Source organism: Leucopleurus acutus (assembly GCF_964270905.1).
Source record: "Leucopleurus acutus genome assembly, chromosome: 20".
Classification (NCBI taxonomy): domain Eukaryota; kingdom Metazoa; phylum Chordata; class Mammalia; order Artiodactyla; family Delphinidae; genus Leucopleurus; species Leucopleurus acutus.
In genome coordinates, this window is record NC_139162.1 from 4,854,193 (window position 1) to 4,868,758 (window position 14,566).

The following is a 14,566-nucleotide window of genomic DNA, read 5'->3' on the forward strand; positions in this document are numbered from 1 at the left end:
TGGTGCTGTCCCTGCCTCCTCACGGGCGCGCCCCACATCTGGTCGTCAGCGGAGCCTGTCGGCTCTGCCTTCGCCACCCCTGCCGCTCCCTGGCCCAAGCCACCCTCTTCACAGGGGCCTTCCAGGGGTTCCCCGCTTCCGCCTGTGTCCGCTCCACACGGAGGCTGGAGCGAGCCGGCCGGTGAGGCTCCTTTGCTCTGCGCATGCTTTCCCTGCCCGTTCAGCGCTAGGGCACGGGCCTCTCATCTCCCCTCCGAGGTCCCCTTCCCTCGCCCCTGGCCTCTGCTCTTCCTGGCACACACCAGGCGTGTCCTCGCTCGGGCTCCTGCCCTTGTCTCCCCAGCGCCTGCGGCACCCTTCCCCAGGGGGCTTGGTGAGCGCCCCGCTTCCATCGGGTCTTCACTCAGAAGTCCCCTTCCAGAAGCTTCTGCAGCACTCTGTCTCAGCTTCACCCCTCCGCCTGACTTGTCACATCTCCCTTCTTTTTTCTGCTTTCAAAATTCAGCATTTATCACCAGCTAAATGCCACGTCTTCTCCTCATCGTGCGTGATACCTGTCTCTCCCTGAAAGGGCCGCCCCACGAGGCAGAGATTTCGGTTGTCTTGTGCTCACTGCTCTGCGGGGCGGCCGGAGCAGTGCCTGGCTCTGGGGCTCCGGGGAAATGGGTCGGAGGAGGGAACCGAGCCGCTCGCCCCCCCACCCGCCCCGCCGCGGGGTTCTCGTTCTGCAGGGCGCTCCGCTGGCGCTCTGAGCGGCTGTTTCCGCCTGTCGCTGGCCCTGCTGTTCAGACCCGTGCCTGCCTCAGCGCCCACCCTGTCACCCTCTCCAGCCTGGCACCGCTCACTGGCTGCTCCTGCGCGCACCCTGCGTTTCCTCGCCGGGACGTAGCTCTGCTCAGGATGCCCCGCTTCTCCTTCCGTATTTCCACGCTTCCAGCCCTGCGGGGGTAGAGTCGGCCTGAGCCAGCTGCCAGCCCCCTCTCCCGAAGGCTCCTCCTTCCGTCCCCCGTCCCCGCGCGGGCCCTGTGCCTCTCCTTTGCTGTCGTCCTTTCCTGCGCTTGGCTTGGCCGTTGGCGTTTGTGCTTGGCCTCCTTGCAGGCTCCCACCTGGAGGCCTGCGTCCCTCACCTACTAACAACACGTGTTTCCTCTGTAACCCCTGGCAGTGTCTGAAACTTGGTTAGCACTTCATAAATTTGTACGATGTAGTGAGTAAATTAAGGTAGACTGTCTTACGATCGTGCAGTGTCCTGTTTTCCAAAGACCTAAAAAGTTTCCTGTTTCTGTTTGGAAGAGAACTGATTACTTTAGTCATTTTAAAATTTCAGAATCCCTGACCTTTTCTTTCCGTTTCTCTTTCTTTTCAAGTCAGGCTCCTGCCCTCAGCTGTGAGAGAACATCAGCCATCTCTCCCCCACAGGCTGATTGTAAGTTCACTGTCTTTACCTGTGTGTGAATTATTTTGGAACAGGTTTAATTGAAGTTGATGTAACTCAACTTGTTAGGTCTAATATTTGCTCACTAGTATGGCTCACTAATATTTGCGTTATATCCAATCCAAATGTGTCATAGATTTTTTTTTAAAGCTATCTATTTTACGTTTGGTAGTGTAAAGATGTGTCATAGATTCTTTAGCATTCTGTTTTTATTTTATTTTTTTTAATTGCCTTAATTGAGACCCATTTAAATCTTTTCACTGTAAGTTCATTTCCTATGAACATAAGAGCTCTTATCACCAGTGATTAGCTTTCTCTACTTTGACCCGTAATACTGTAATTAAGTCAGCTATATACTTCAGATAGTTGTATTCTGTGATACTGCTGCAGGTATCAAGTATGAACAAGGACTTGGGCCTCACTCCCAAGTGGCTTTGCTGTAAAATAGGTCGGAGTGACTGTTGGTGTCCCCTGTTGCTTTTCTTCTATCTTTCTGTTCTGGTCTTTGTTTTCAATTTCTTTGTTTATATGACTGGCATTCTCATTGTTCTTCATGTTGCTATGGAAATAAGTTTTAATATTTCATTTCTATCTGATTAACTCTGTTCCACCAACCTTGGTCTCCAGTTGCAGAGATAGGCCTGCTTTTCAGGTTCGTTTGTTATTATAACAATGAATGTCCTAATTTTTGAACTTCAAAGATTGTTTAGATACTCTTAACCCCTTACTTTTCTTTTCCTTTAATAAATTTATTTATTTGTTTATTTTTTGGCTGCGTTGGCTCTTTGTTGCTGCGCGCGGGCTTTCTCTAGTTGCGGTGAGCGGGGCTACTCTTCGTTGTGGTATCTGGGCTTCTCATTGCAGTGGCTTCTCTTGTTGCGGAGCGTGGGCTCTAGGCATGTGGGCTGCAGTAGTTGTGGCTCACGGGCTCTAGAGCACAGGCTCAGTAGTTGTGGCGCATGGGCTTAGTTGCTTCGCGGCATGTGGGACCTTCCCGGACCAGGGCTCGAACCCGTGGCCCCTGCATTGGCAGGCGGATTCTTAACCACTGCGCCACCAGGGAAGCCCAAACCCTTACTTTTCTTTATCAGTGCTTTCCTGTTTATAGAAGCACACATGAATAGTTCCAGAAACCACATACTCCTTGTTGCTCTCAGGTACCAGTTTCTGCCGGAAGAATAGGTTTAACACCCTGACATCCCTCTCTTGAAAGGGGGCTAACTCCTTGTCCTGCGTGTTTTCTTTTTAGAAACAAGTAGGAATGGAAGGCCTGTCTGTCTCATTGGTCTGTCTTCCCCCTGCTGGATTATTTATGTTTCTGGTGTGAGCTGTGCAACGGATTTTTCTGGGCGTGCCGCAGCCTGTGGTGTCGTTTTATCACTGCTCTGTTCTTCATTGTGAAGAATTATGATTTTCCTTACCATTCAGATACTTTGAAAGGTATTCGTGCTCACGTGCAGTTTAATACTCAGCAGTTTTCTTTGGCAACAGCTTTTACCTCACGAACTGTCCTCTCATGTCACTCCCAGTAAAGAGGTAATTTGATTTTATAACATATTCAGCAGGTTGAAAATCTTTTAAGTTGAGGCTTCAGGTAAAATACACTTAGTGACAATAAAAACTCTTCTGTGCTCTCTTCATAGAATTGGCAGAAAGTATTTCAAAATCTGAAGAGGCATAGTTTGAGTAATTTTAGACCATTTATGTCGTCTCTTAAAGAAGGTGGTAAGTACATGACTTGCATGGAAATTAGTTTGCTCTCAGGTGTTAATTTTACAGCAGAAAGTAAGGGTGTATACCAAGCTTTTGCCTGAAAAATTGGTGAAATTTATCGGGAATTAAAGTGCTGACTGGGGAAACGCCCTGGAAATGAAGAGCTGCAAATGATGGGAAAATACAGCATCTGAAATAGAGGCGTAGTAAGGACCATAGGCAGAGGGTCGTGGTTCCTCCTCCTCCGTGGTGCTGGGTGCTCGGTGCTCAGGGCCAGTGTGCTTAATATTCCTGGGGTTATTTGTCCTCCTTATTTTTCTCATTTATTTTATCCTATTTTATTTTTGAAGCTGTCTTGAAACTTTTTTTCCCCCTGAAAGAAGTGAGGAGTAACTAAATGAAAGTGAAATAATAAGATGTTCCATGGTTGTGCCATACATTTATTTCGTCTTGCAGCTGGTGTGTCTTTTTGGCCCTCTTGTCTAAATTGCAGGGGCCACTAGCCCTCCCGGCTCTGTCAGCGCGCTGCTCATGTCTCTGTGCGCTTGCTTTGTTTTATAGACTGGCTTACGGAGCGACCACTCATCCCTGTTGGACTTTGGTTCTGTGGTGCAGATGGAGCGTAGGACTCAGGTGTCTGGGCCAGAGTGAGCGAAGCCTGAGGCCCAAGATGGAGAAGAAACGAAGAAAGAAATGAAAGCCTCTTTTCAGGCCAAACCACAAAAGGCCATGAAATTTAACTTTTATTTACCTTGGACTAGACTGTAAAATGGCCGATCAGTAATGTTTCAGCTTTTAGCTGAAACAAAAATTAACTTATAATCAAGGAAGAAAAAAGTGCGATTTGAATTTATGCGATTTTATGACCATATTCACTCATGACCATGAAGCTTGTCCACATCTGGCTGCTTCTGCTGGTGGTTTTGCTCTGTGGGAAGAAACATCTGGGTGACAGACTGGAAAAGAAATCTTTTGAAAAGGCCCCATGCCCTGGCTGTTCCCACCTGACCTTGAAGGTGGAGTTCTCCTCAACAGTTGTGGAATATGGTAATGATATTATGTTAAATGTCAGGGACTTCCCCCCACCCCCAATGCGGTTTTTTTCAGATTTATTGTAAAGATCAGCTTTTGCCAAAAACAATAAATTTCAAATGGGCTGAGTGCATAGTGTTTGGATATTAGTTCTGCTGAAGTTTGTTCTTCCAGTATAATTAGCTTATATGAAGGAAGTAAATTGACGTTCTGAATTATTTCCCTAAAACTGGATTCCATGGAACAGATGTCATTGTAGCTGGTGAGGGTGGGGACTTTGGAGGGGCTGAAAGTTTATGTGACCAGTTGTGGATAACTAAGCAATTAGTCTTACATAATCTGCTCTACATTTTGTTACTGTTTTCAGTAAAATAAAACTGAGCCTTCGCTTCTCTGAATTCCTTCTTCCTGTTTGAAAACCCTGCATGCATTTCTCTGCCGTACACTCAAATTTCTGTTAATGTTTGGTTTTTGAAAAATAGCCCAGGTATCTGATTCTAAGTGATGTGTCCTGTGATCAGTGGGGGTTCATCCACATCGTTTTAACTCAGAGCTCTGGAAGCTGCCATCCAGGGTGATTAAAGCAGTCCGTTTGTTTACTCCTCTTTCTACTAGGTTTTATGATACGTAAGCTTTCTTTTACCAGGGAAGTTTTAGATTAAGTATAATCTTATGTCATGATATAGGTACGTAAATTCTCACTTTTATTTTGTGGTCATTGATTGCAGAGTATATCGTGGCTTTCAATGGGTACTTTACAGCCAAAGCTAGAAATTCATTTATTTCAAGCGCCCTGAAGAGCAGTGCAATCGACAACTGGAGAATTATACCTCGAAACAATCCATCCAGTGACTACCCTAGTGATTTTGAGGTGATTCAGATAAAAGAAAAACAGAAAGCGGGGCTGCTAACACTTGAAGACCATCCAAACATCAAACGGGTAACACCCCAACGGAAAGTCTTTCGTTCCCTCAAGTATACGGAGTGTGAGTACTGTGACCTTGGGCTGGTCTGTATCCATTTCTGCTGCGCTGGGAATAGGGGGAGGATGTGCGTATTCACACGTGGCAGAATTTGAAAAGCAGTACAGTGAATATTCCTGTCCCTCCATCCAGTTTCGTCAGTCGTGAACGTTTTCCTGGCAGGAATTTAAAAAACCAAAAAGAGACTTTGTGCTTCTGATAGAAACAAATAACGCAGGTTTGCAGTACAGGGTGATGGTTGTGTCTGTCGTGTGGGAAGTGATTTTCACCAGGTTCCTCTCAAAGCGTTCAGGCTTTGAGGCCCTGACGCCCCTTCACACTCTGAAACGAAGATGGTGTCTTTGAGTCTCCTTTTTATTTGCATTTTGCTTCTTTCAGCGCATGTTTTTATTTTTGAAGGCATCTCGCAAAACACCTCTTCCTTGGGTTTCATTTTGCTTTTCTCAGACCCTCCCGACCGCGCACCATCGCGCCTCCGCTGGGCTTGTTTAAGCTGGGAGCTGGGCAGGGGCAGTGATGGAAGGAATTTGCTGAGTCCCTTTCAGCTCCAGGGCTTACTCTCCTATAGTCCTTACAACTCCGGCCTGTCGAGATAAGTTTATCCTCAGATAACAAGTTGCATATTATTGCATAATATTTTCCAAAGCAAATGTATTACCAAAGGAAAGGGGTTTTTTCCCCCATTTGACGTAAACTGGGGCAACAGATTGCTAGTTCCATTACCGTTTATTGTCATTAGACATCTATTTCATTAGATGGAAAAAGAAAATTTTGCTCTTCTTTTTTTGTCTGTTGTATACTAGGCCTGAGAACCTCTGAGGTTTCAAAAACACCCAGGGGACAATCCTGACTAATTTGCATCCTGTGACAGCCAGTTCGAGCGTCAGCTGTGGAATTCAGGTGTCTGGCTTCGCAGAGCTCTCTCTGCTAGTCCACGTTTCGTGGTGCCTTTTCTCTTTGAAAAGCAATAACCTCAGAGCAATCCAGGAAGATAAAAGCAACCCAAAACTTGTACACTTAGCCAAATATATAAATTCGGCCTTTTTTATTTTTTAATCTTATCTTAAAGAGCTGCAGAATATTTTGGGAAACATAGAAGGGCTGATTTTAGCACAGGAAGCGTAGGGGCTCATGGTGGGGGTTCCCTTCTGTATCCTCTCCACCGCGGTTGTCAGATGCTGTGCTCGGCAGCCCGTAAGGAAATAGTATGTATCTCCTTGTTAGCCGTGGCCTTCTGTGGTGAGCAAGGCCTCTTTAAGCTTCAGTGCTTCTCATCCAGAAAATGGAGATAATACCACCTACCTCAGAGTTCTTACAAAGGTAAAAGGAAGTAGTGCGTGTGAAGAGAGCTTAGCAGATTTCTTAGGCTGTTGTGAGCAGACATTAAATGTTCATTTTTTGGGAATTCCCTGGTGGTCCAGTGGATAGGACTCCGTACTTTCACTGCTGGGGCCCGGGTTCAATCCCTGGTCGGGGAACTAAGATCCCGAATACCACGTGGCACGGCCAAAAAAAAAAAAAAAAAGTTCCTTTTTTTCTGTGGCTCTGTTGTTCAAAGGCTTTGCTTTATTTTGGGTTGGAATCTGTTACGCTCTGGATCCCATCCCTGCTCTCTCCATGGGCCATAAGACAGAGCTAACCTGAGTTCCCCAAGACAGCACTGCAGGGTATTTCAAGGCTATCCTGGTGTCCCCCTTAACAGTTCCTTCTCTCCAGGATAATAAAAATGTCCAGTTCCTCCAGGGGTTACTAATATGACCTGGCGTCAAGTCCCCTCACCACTTTAATTGCTTTTCTTTGAATGCTTCCTGTTTTCTCTTAACGACTGAAGCCAGAGTTGAATGCAGTCCTTTGGTTGCAGTCCAGTCTGCTGAAAGGAGAGCACAGCAGACCCGTCCTTAGTTCGAATACTGTCCTTCAATTAGTGCCCAGGCTCTTGACTGAAGGAACAGAATCAACATGGGAGGTTCAGTATAGAATAATTTCAGTTGCACTGGGCACATAATTACTTAATAGAATTGACATGACTGTATATTTTTCCCGGTCCCTGTGCTTTCATGGGTGTAGCCTGCTGAGACTGGAAGGGAAGCTAAAGTAATTGGTTTAGAAACAGAACCTCAGTGGTATTACAGATTTGCCCTTTAGAAACGGATGTGACATATGTTTTTTTCTTCATTATAGCATGGTTTTTGAAAGGTAGGGGGACAACCCTTGTGGTAGTTCTTCTACTTTTTTCTTCCACTAAGAAAAAAAAAAGTATTTACAGATAGTAAAATCCATGCTTTTTAGTGCACAGTTTGGCGAGTCGTGGTAAAAGTGTGCAGTCAGGTGCCCACCAGCAAAATCAAGATACAAGACAGTTCCATCACCCCCAGCAATCCCCCGAGCCCTCTGTTCTGCTTTTTGAAGGGTGACGTTCTAGCAGATACGCACGCTGAGGACGTTGGGCGGGTCACAGTAGGAAAAGGTCAGAGCGAGGTGTCCTGGGATCACAGGGCTTTTTCCTGTCCCAGGGATCACACTGTAAACGGTGAAGTGTCACCATTGCTTAGTGGACATTTTCTTGTACTCCGCCCTCCCCACCCAACACACACACACTTCTGGTTCAGTGGGAACAAGTGGCTGATGAAAAACCAGGCATTTCTTCAGTTTTATTATCACAGTTGACTTTGTTTCTTCAGAAATGATTATCTTATCAGTCTTTCCCTGCCTTACATTGGTTAGAAAATTCCAGGTAAAGACCTATTCGGGAATAACGTGATGGCTAAGTAATATCCTCTGACTCTAGCCACGTGGAGAAGCTCCTTCTGGCCGAGGGGAGGGAATATCACCACCCTGCAGAAGGGATTTCAGACGGGAGTCATTGCACTGGGGGAGTGGCTGTTTCCCTGACAGGTACGTGTCCCCTGCGTTTCTGATCTTTCTCTCCCGTGGCTGCAGCTGACCCCGCCGCGCCCTGCAACGAGACCCGCTGGAGCCAGAAGTGGCAGTCGTCCCGCCCCCTGCGCAGGGCCAGCCTCTCCCTGGGCTCCGGTTTCTGGCATGCCACCGGGAGACACTCGAGCAGACGGCTGCTCAGGGCCATCCCGCGCCAGGTCGCCCAGACGCTGCAGGCCGACGTGCTGTGGCAGATGGGCTACACAGGTGGGCCTGTCAGCCGGGGTGGCCTCCCCTCCAGGGTCTCACGGGTCTGTCCTTCTGCGGGTTGAGCTGGACGCAGTCAGCTGCCCCTCGTCTCTGGCTCCTGTTGTGGGGGACATCTGTTTCTGTGGCTTTTCTAATTGTTTAGTCCTGTTCACTTTTTGTGTCTTATTTCCCTGTACTGTTTCTGAGGTTACAAGGAGTAGATTGTGGAGTGTTTCTTTCCTGTTGACACACGTGAACAGACACAGCACTGCCCCTGCCAGAGCTGACTGGCAGTCCAGCAGAGTTCTGTAATTTCCCAGGGAATGAGATCAAATCCAGAGATAGTTACCTTGATTTGGGCAGTCTCGTGAAATGGAGCACGTCCCTCCTGTGTGGTACCCTGTGTTCGGCATGGCTAAGTGATAGACTGTCGAGGTTGTTAACCTTTTGTTTCAGAACAGGAAACGATAGTAACGACCATATCCTGGGAAATAAAACCCACAACCCATCAGATTTTTTTCCTTGCTGATACATCAGGGCAGAAGATTCCTGTTTTAACGAATGTGGAGGTTTGGACCCTAAATATCAGCCCATGTCTCTGGCGCCTCATACGTCACAGTTTGTCTCAGTGTCTTTCCATTTCTCCTTGGCGTAGAGACCCTTACCTTAGAGAACCAAAGACCTTCCCTAACCGCGCCTCAGACTTAACACCCGGGGGGCTGACATTTTATTAAATTATTGTCTCTTCTTGGTTTATCCTTTTAGGGGGAAAACTTCACAAAACAGAAGTTCTCTAATCATCAGAAAAGCATTTTTCCTTCCCCCCAAACCAGCTGGTTTCCAGTATTGTGTCTGCATTTTTAAAAAGTAAACAATACACTTTGTTGGTTATCTCAGTGTAATTGATTATTTAATGTAGTACTGATACATAAATACAACCCTCATACCAAAAAGACATTACCTTTGTTACTTCTCTTAGCCTTTCAGTGAGTATCTTGTATTTTTTCCTACGTGTTTTCTAGAATTCCTTGATCTAACAGCATGAGTCATGTTTCCCATCGCAACAGATGGCTTTTGGCCAGTATCTGAAGTAGACTTGTTATCATAGAAAAGTGTGCAATACAGTGGTTCTCCTTAAAGTGTGCTTTTCCCTGCGTGTAGTGGACAGCCCCTCTCTGCAGAGTCGCTGTCCGTTAGTGAGCAGCACCGAGTCCTGGTCGGGAGTAGAAGCGGCCCCCGCCCTCCCGGAAGTGAGTGCTTTGTGGTGCCCTTCGCCCCATGGGCCTCTCTAAGGAGATGAGGAGTAGAGACTTGGAGAAAGTTGCCCAGAGGGGAAAGTCAGTCATTGGTGGAGGATCGGGAGAGGTGGTCCCCCCGCCCCCCTGAGAGCCGGTGACAGTGACGTTGAGGGGCGTCCGGAGGGACTTTCTGTGTGTCCTCAGGTCTCATTTAGCGGCAGGTGATGGTATTCCCCTGCTGTCCCCTCCTCTCCTTCGCACCTGGCCTACTGTGTGCCCTCTGGGCAGGCTTTGGCCCTGGGTCGCCTGTCATTCTCTCTGGGTCCCAAAGAGGGATGTATTTCATAAACGATGATTTCTCAAACGCCGTTGTGCTTTCTTTTTGGCATAAGGTGCTAACGTAAGGGTTGCCGTTTTTGACACCGGGCTGAGTGAGAAGCATCCCCACTTCAAAAACGTGAAGGAGAGAACCAACTGGACCAACGAGCGAACTCTGGACGATGGTGGGTGGCTGATGTCCTGAGAACCTGAGGGGGTGTTTTCTGGTCACCGGCGGGCTTCGCATCACTCCCATCCTCCGTTTTATCAGCTGAGAGGGTATTTTTCAGTGTAGATGCTTAAACAGTCCGTGTACAACAGTTACTCAGGCAGACCCAAGTTGTTTTGTGCCTTTTGGCAGAAGCTTTTCAGAGTAGGTCGGGAGGTGAGTGAGGAGAGAGGGACGCCTGGTGGAAGGGAACCTCCTTTTTGGGGGGAGAGCGGAAGTGGCTGCCCCCCGAGGTGGGGCTGGCGAGGCCGGAGAGGTGCTGGGGAGTCTGTGTCTCGGGCTTGGAGAATGAGCTCGTTTGAAATGCTGCATCTTGGCACACGTTGTATCAGCTGTGTTTCGTGCCTTTTTCCTTTTGGACAACAGGGCTGGGCCACGGCACGTTCGTGGCGGGTGTGATAGCCAGCATGAGGGAGTGCCAGGGGTTTGCTCCGGATGCAGAACTTCATATTTTCAGGGTCTTTACCAACAACCAGGTAGGTGTTTTGAGGACCCCTGAAATGTAAAGGGTTGATATTAAAATGTGAAAAGTCAAAACTCTAGAAAACGTGCTGCTTTAAAAGCAGCACACGTCTGCGATGCTGAGCTGCGGCTGGCGTCCCCCGTGTGCCGTGCTGTCCCTCCTGTCCCTCCGCGGGGCGGCTTTGCCCTGCTCCCACCGCCCCCTTCATCGGCCTCACTGGAGCCCCAAAGACCCTGCTCCAAGGGGATTCCTTGACCTCCCATTTCTCCTGTCCCGCTGGCCGGCCCAGGGTTCCTGTCCACCATGTCTCGGGCACACTTCTTGTGCTGGAGAGAACAACCCCGTGTCTGTGTGTTTGCTGCCCCTGCTGGACTGACCGCCTTGAGGGTAGCCTCTGTGCCCAGCACCCAGTGTCGTGTTGGGTAACGTGGATTTGGAAGCTTGTTCCCTCACTCTGCATTTGGAAACGTTACTGAAAAAAGGGAGCGTCCTAGTATTTATTAACTGTTAAAATTTAATTTTTGCATAGGTAATACATAGTTCAAAAACATCAAAAGGCAACACAGGGATACTTCTCCCAACCCTGTCCCCGTCCGACGGGTTCTCACCTTTACTTCCCCATGTTCCCTATGTGGTAGTTTCTTTTTTTCACATACCCACTCCTAGAATTTCTTTTGCACATTCAAGCAAATATAATGTTTTATTTTTAAAAGCCTTTAAAAAACATAATTCTTAATCATTATGTTGATTCTTTTTCCACTGTAAGGTTTTTTTTTTAACATTTTGTATTTATTCACATATTTTCAATTTCCAGTGCTCTTTATTTCTATCTGTAGATCTAAGTTTCCACATCACGTAATTTCCTTTCAGCATGAAGAGATGCTTTTAGTATTGCTTGTAATGCAGTCTAGTAGCTATGACTTCTCCCAGCTTTAGTTATCTGAAAATATCTTTATTTCATCTTTATTCTCAAAAAAACTATTTTCACTGAATATAGGATTCTGGATTGAAAGTCTTTTCATTCCCTCCAGCGCTTATTTTATTGTTTTCTGTCATCTATTGTTTTTTACTCTAAGTTTAATTTTGTACCTTACAAAACACGTGAATGGCGATACACAAAGAAATTTAACTTTTGTAAGGAAACTATGAGAGAAATAATAACTATCAGAAGTAATTCTGTGAAATAACTTTCATTGATACCATTTATTCTTCAGTCTATTTAGGAATAAAGAATATTAGACAAATACATTAAACTATTTAGAAACACTTAACTGAATAGACGTGTCTTAGGACAAGTCGTTTTATAAGAGGGGCAGTTAGCAGTTTGAGGTCTTCCCTGGGCAGGCAGGCTGTAAGGTCAGGAAGGCGCTGGACGTGAGGCCGGGCGGGACAGGACCCTGGGAACCTTGCCTCCCCCCAGAGTCCAGCCCCGAGGATTGGAAGCTCTGGGTGTAGTAGTTTACATCGCAGAGCATTTGTTGTTCTTGGGATCTGTTTCTGAAGTTTAAGTGAATACTTCATGCTGCTGAGAATCTAGCATTTGGAGACTTCCACTGAAACACCTAAAGGACTGTTTTAAAAATGGGCCAGGTCTCCTACACGTCCTGGTTCCTGGACGCCTTCAACTACGCCATCCTGAAGAAGATCGATGTGCTGAACCTGAGCATCGGGGGCCCCGACTTCATGGACCACCCATTCGTCGACAAGGTTGGTCCTGCCGCTGTGCAGAGGACGAGGCGTTTGGTGACGACTCCTGCTCTGCCTCGCGCCCCGCTTTGCTTCGTGTCTAGTGTGCTGGTGGCTAGTCGCCCACATGGTGACCACTCTGTGAGGACGTGAGCCATGGTGACTTGTGTGGGAAGCAGCACAGGGTGCTGTGTTGCTTCCTCTCACCTGAGCACACGGCCTGTCTTTTCTGGGCGTGCCTGGAAAGCCCGGGTCTGCTCTGTGTGCGTGGATCTGTGTCCTGGAGTCTATCGTCTCTGGACATTCTGACTGCCAGCCGTACCACGTCTGTACTGGCCTGGTGTTGCGCTTTCAGGGGGATACCTTCTTTTTTTAGTTCTGTTTTTGGAAGTTGTGGTTATTTTTGAACAATTATATATTGATTAAGAGTGGTGGGGCTTCCCTGGTGGCGCAGTGGTTGAGAGTCTGCCTGCAGGGCAGGGGACGCGGGTTCTTGCCCCGGTCTGGGAAGATCCCACATGCCGCGGAGCGGCTGGGCCCGTGAGCCATGGCCGCTGAGCCTGTGCGTCCGGAGCCTGTGCTCCACAACGGGAGAGGCCACAGCAGTGAGAGGCCCACATACTGCAAAAAAAAAAAAAAAAAAAAAAGAGTGGTGTACTTTCATAAATAAATGCTTGTTAATTTTGTAGGTGTGGGAATTAACAGCTAACAATGTCATCATGGTTTCTGCTATCGGCAATGATGGGCCTCTTTATGGGTAAGTACCCCTGATAGGAATAACCTTAGAGGTATTTTTTTCCTTGAAATAACTGAAAACCTGTTGTTTGTCTGTCTCTGTATCTTGCTATACCTGTTTATACCTGTCTAAAACTTTGTATTGTGGATATTTTCAGCACATACAAAAGACTTTGTAATGAATCTCATGTGCCCACTCACTCCAGCAGTTGCCAACTCAAGGCCGATTTTGTTTAATTTTTTGTGTTTTTAACTTTGCTGGAAATAGCAATTTGGAGGCCTAAAGTTTTTATTCTACTCTTTTTACCCCCAACCCAAAATCAATCAGGAAAGTAAATCTGTTAGAAATAAATGGATTCTACCGTATTTATTGAGACCCAGTGTGCACAAGGCACAGGGTAAAGAGGTAGGTAAGTTGAGGTGCCTGCCTTTTAGGAAAAATAAGGTACAGATACGATGAGACTAATATGAGGAGAAAGTGCAGGGTGGCGTAACAGACACCGTGTTTGGGGCACTGAGGAGAAGGATCAGATAGGGAGGGAGCAGAGAACAGTGTCACAGAAATGTCCCTTTGTGCCGGGTTATGGTGTATTAAAGTGGCTTGAGATGCGGGACATCAGTCACCGAATCACAGGCAGTAGTAAGCTTTTGTCTGGTTAGTGATCCCAATTTTCTTTCTGCTTACACCTCCAGTTTTTATTCTGTAGATAATATAAATAACCTCTTGTGCTGAATCACTTCTGCGGTGGGATGTCTGTCACCCCACTTTACCAGGCTCCCGGGACGTGTGTGGTTCAGTGCCGTGGCAGAGGGCTTAAAGTAACTGCACAGGAAGGAGAGAACATACGGAGCCTGCCCAGCGTGCCCTGATCCAGGAGAGCCGCCTGGCATGGCCGTTTGCTCGTGCCTTCAGGAGCACGTGCCCTGTCTTCAGGGACACCCTGGCCGTGCTGCTGGGGCAGAGCAGGCCGTCTTGAGCGCTGACTGAGCTCATCCAGGGTGGGGATTAGGCTGGACTCTGTGAAATTACGATTCTATAAGTCACATGCGCAGTCATGGTTCCAGCCTAAGAGCTGTTCTGTCAGCGATCCCATCTCCTTGTAGGGCTCCACGGTTGGGGATCTGGCTGGGTCCTCAGTCGTGTGTGTTGTGACTCACAGGCGTAAGTGGTGTAAACACGTCCCAGCTATAGTTCTGCCACGAAAAGCACCAGTTACTTAGTAATCTCACCCAGTTTCCATGTCTTCTCTTTCTAACGCTTCTCCATTTGTCCCTCCCCCCACTTCTGACGTCCCCGCTCCAGGCCAGCCCTCCGCAGCTCAGCATCCCCAGGTTATCTGTCAGTTCCCCCGCCCATCCTCTTGCCTCCAGTCTTCCCCAGCCCAGCTCTCCCTTCATGGGGGATGTGGGGTGGTGGGGAGGGTGCGGGGACGGAGCCAGGCAAGTTTGACCTGCCCTTGGGCTGTGGGACCTTTGCTTCTCTGAGCCCTGGCCCCCTCGCCTGGCTCTGGAGGGCACGAGACCCGCCCGGGTTGGTGGCTGTGAGGATGAGGATAAAATGAGCCAGCCGAGGGAGAGCACCGCGAACGCTGAGCCTCTGTGAGTGGT

General features: G+C 47.7%; 1 protein-coding gene across 3 annotated transcripts in view; it reads left to right on the forward strand.

Moving 5' to 3' along the window:
• MBTPS1 (membrane bound transcription factor peptidase, site 1) overlaps positions 1 to 14,566 on the forward strand; it is a 49,846-nt gene that overhangs the window by 8,073 nt on the left and 27,207 nt on the right. For 2 of the 3 annotated variants that reach the window (XM_082862466.1, XM_082862468.1), the window contains exons 2-9: positions 3,079 to 3,160; positions 3,710 to 4,195; positions 4,909 to 5,166; positions 8,104 to 8,307; positions 9,920 to 10,030; positions 10,441 to 10,550; positions 12,128 to 12,244; positions 12,913 to 12,980. In XM_082862466.1, coding sequence (XP_082718592.1) covers positions 4,027 to 4,195; positions 4,909 to 5,166; positions 8,104 to 8,307; positions 9,920 to 10,030; positions 10,441 to 10,550; positions 12,128 to 12,244; positions 12,913 to 12,980 — 1,037 coding nt within the window. In that variant the 5' untranslated portion in view covers positions 3,079 to 3,160; positions 3,710 to 4,026. The remainder of the gene's footprint in view (positions 1 to 3,078; positions 3,161 to 3,709; positions 4,196 to 4,908; positions 5,167 to 8,103; positions 8,308 to 9,919; positions 10,031 to 10,440; positions 10,551 to 12,127; positions 12,245 to 12,912; positions 12,981 to 14,566) is intronic. The other variant, XM_082862467.1, reaches the window with a different exon arrangement.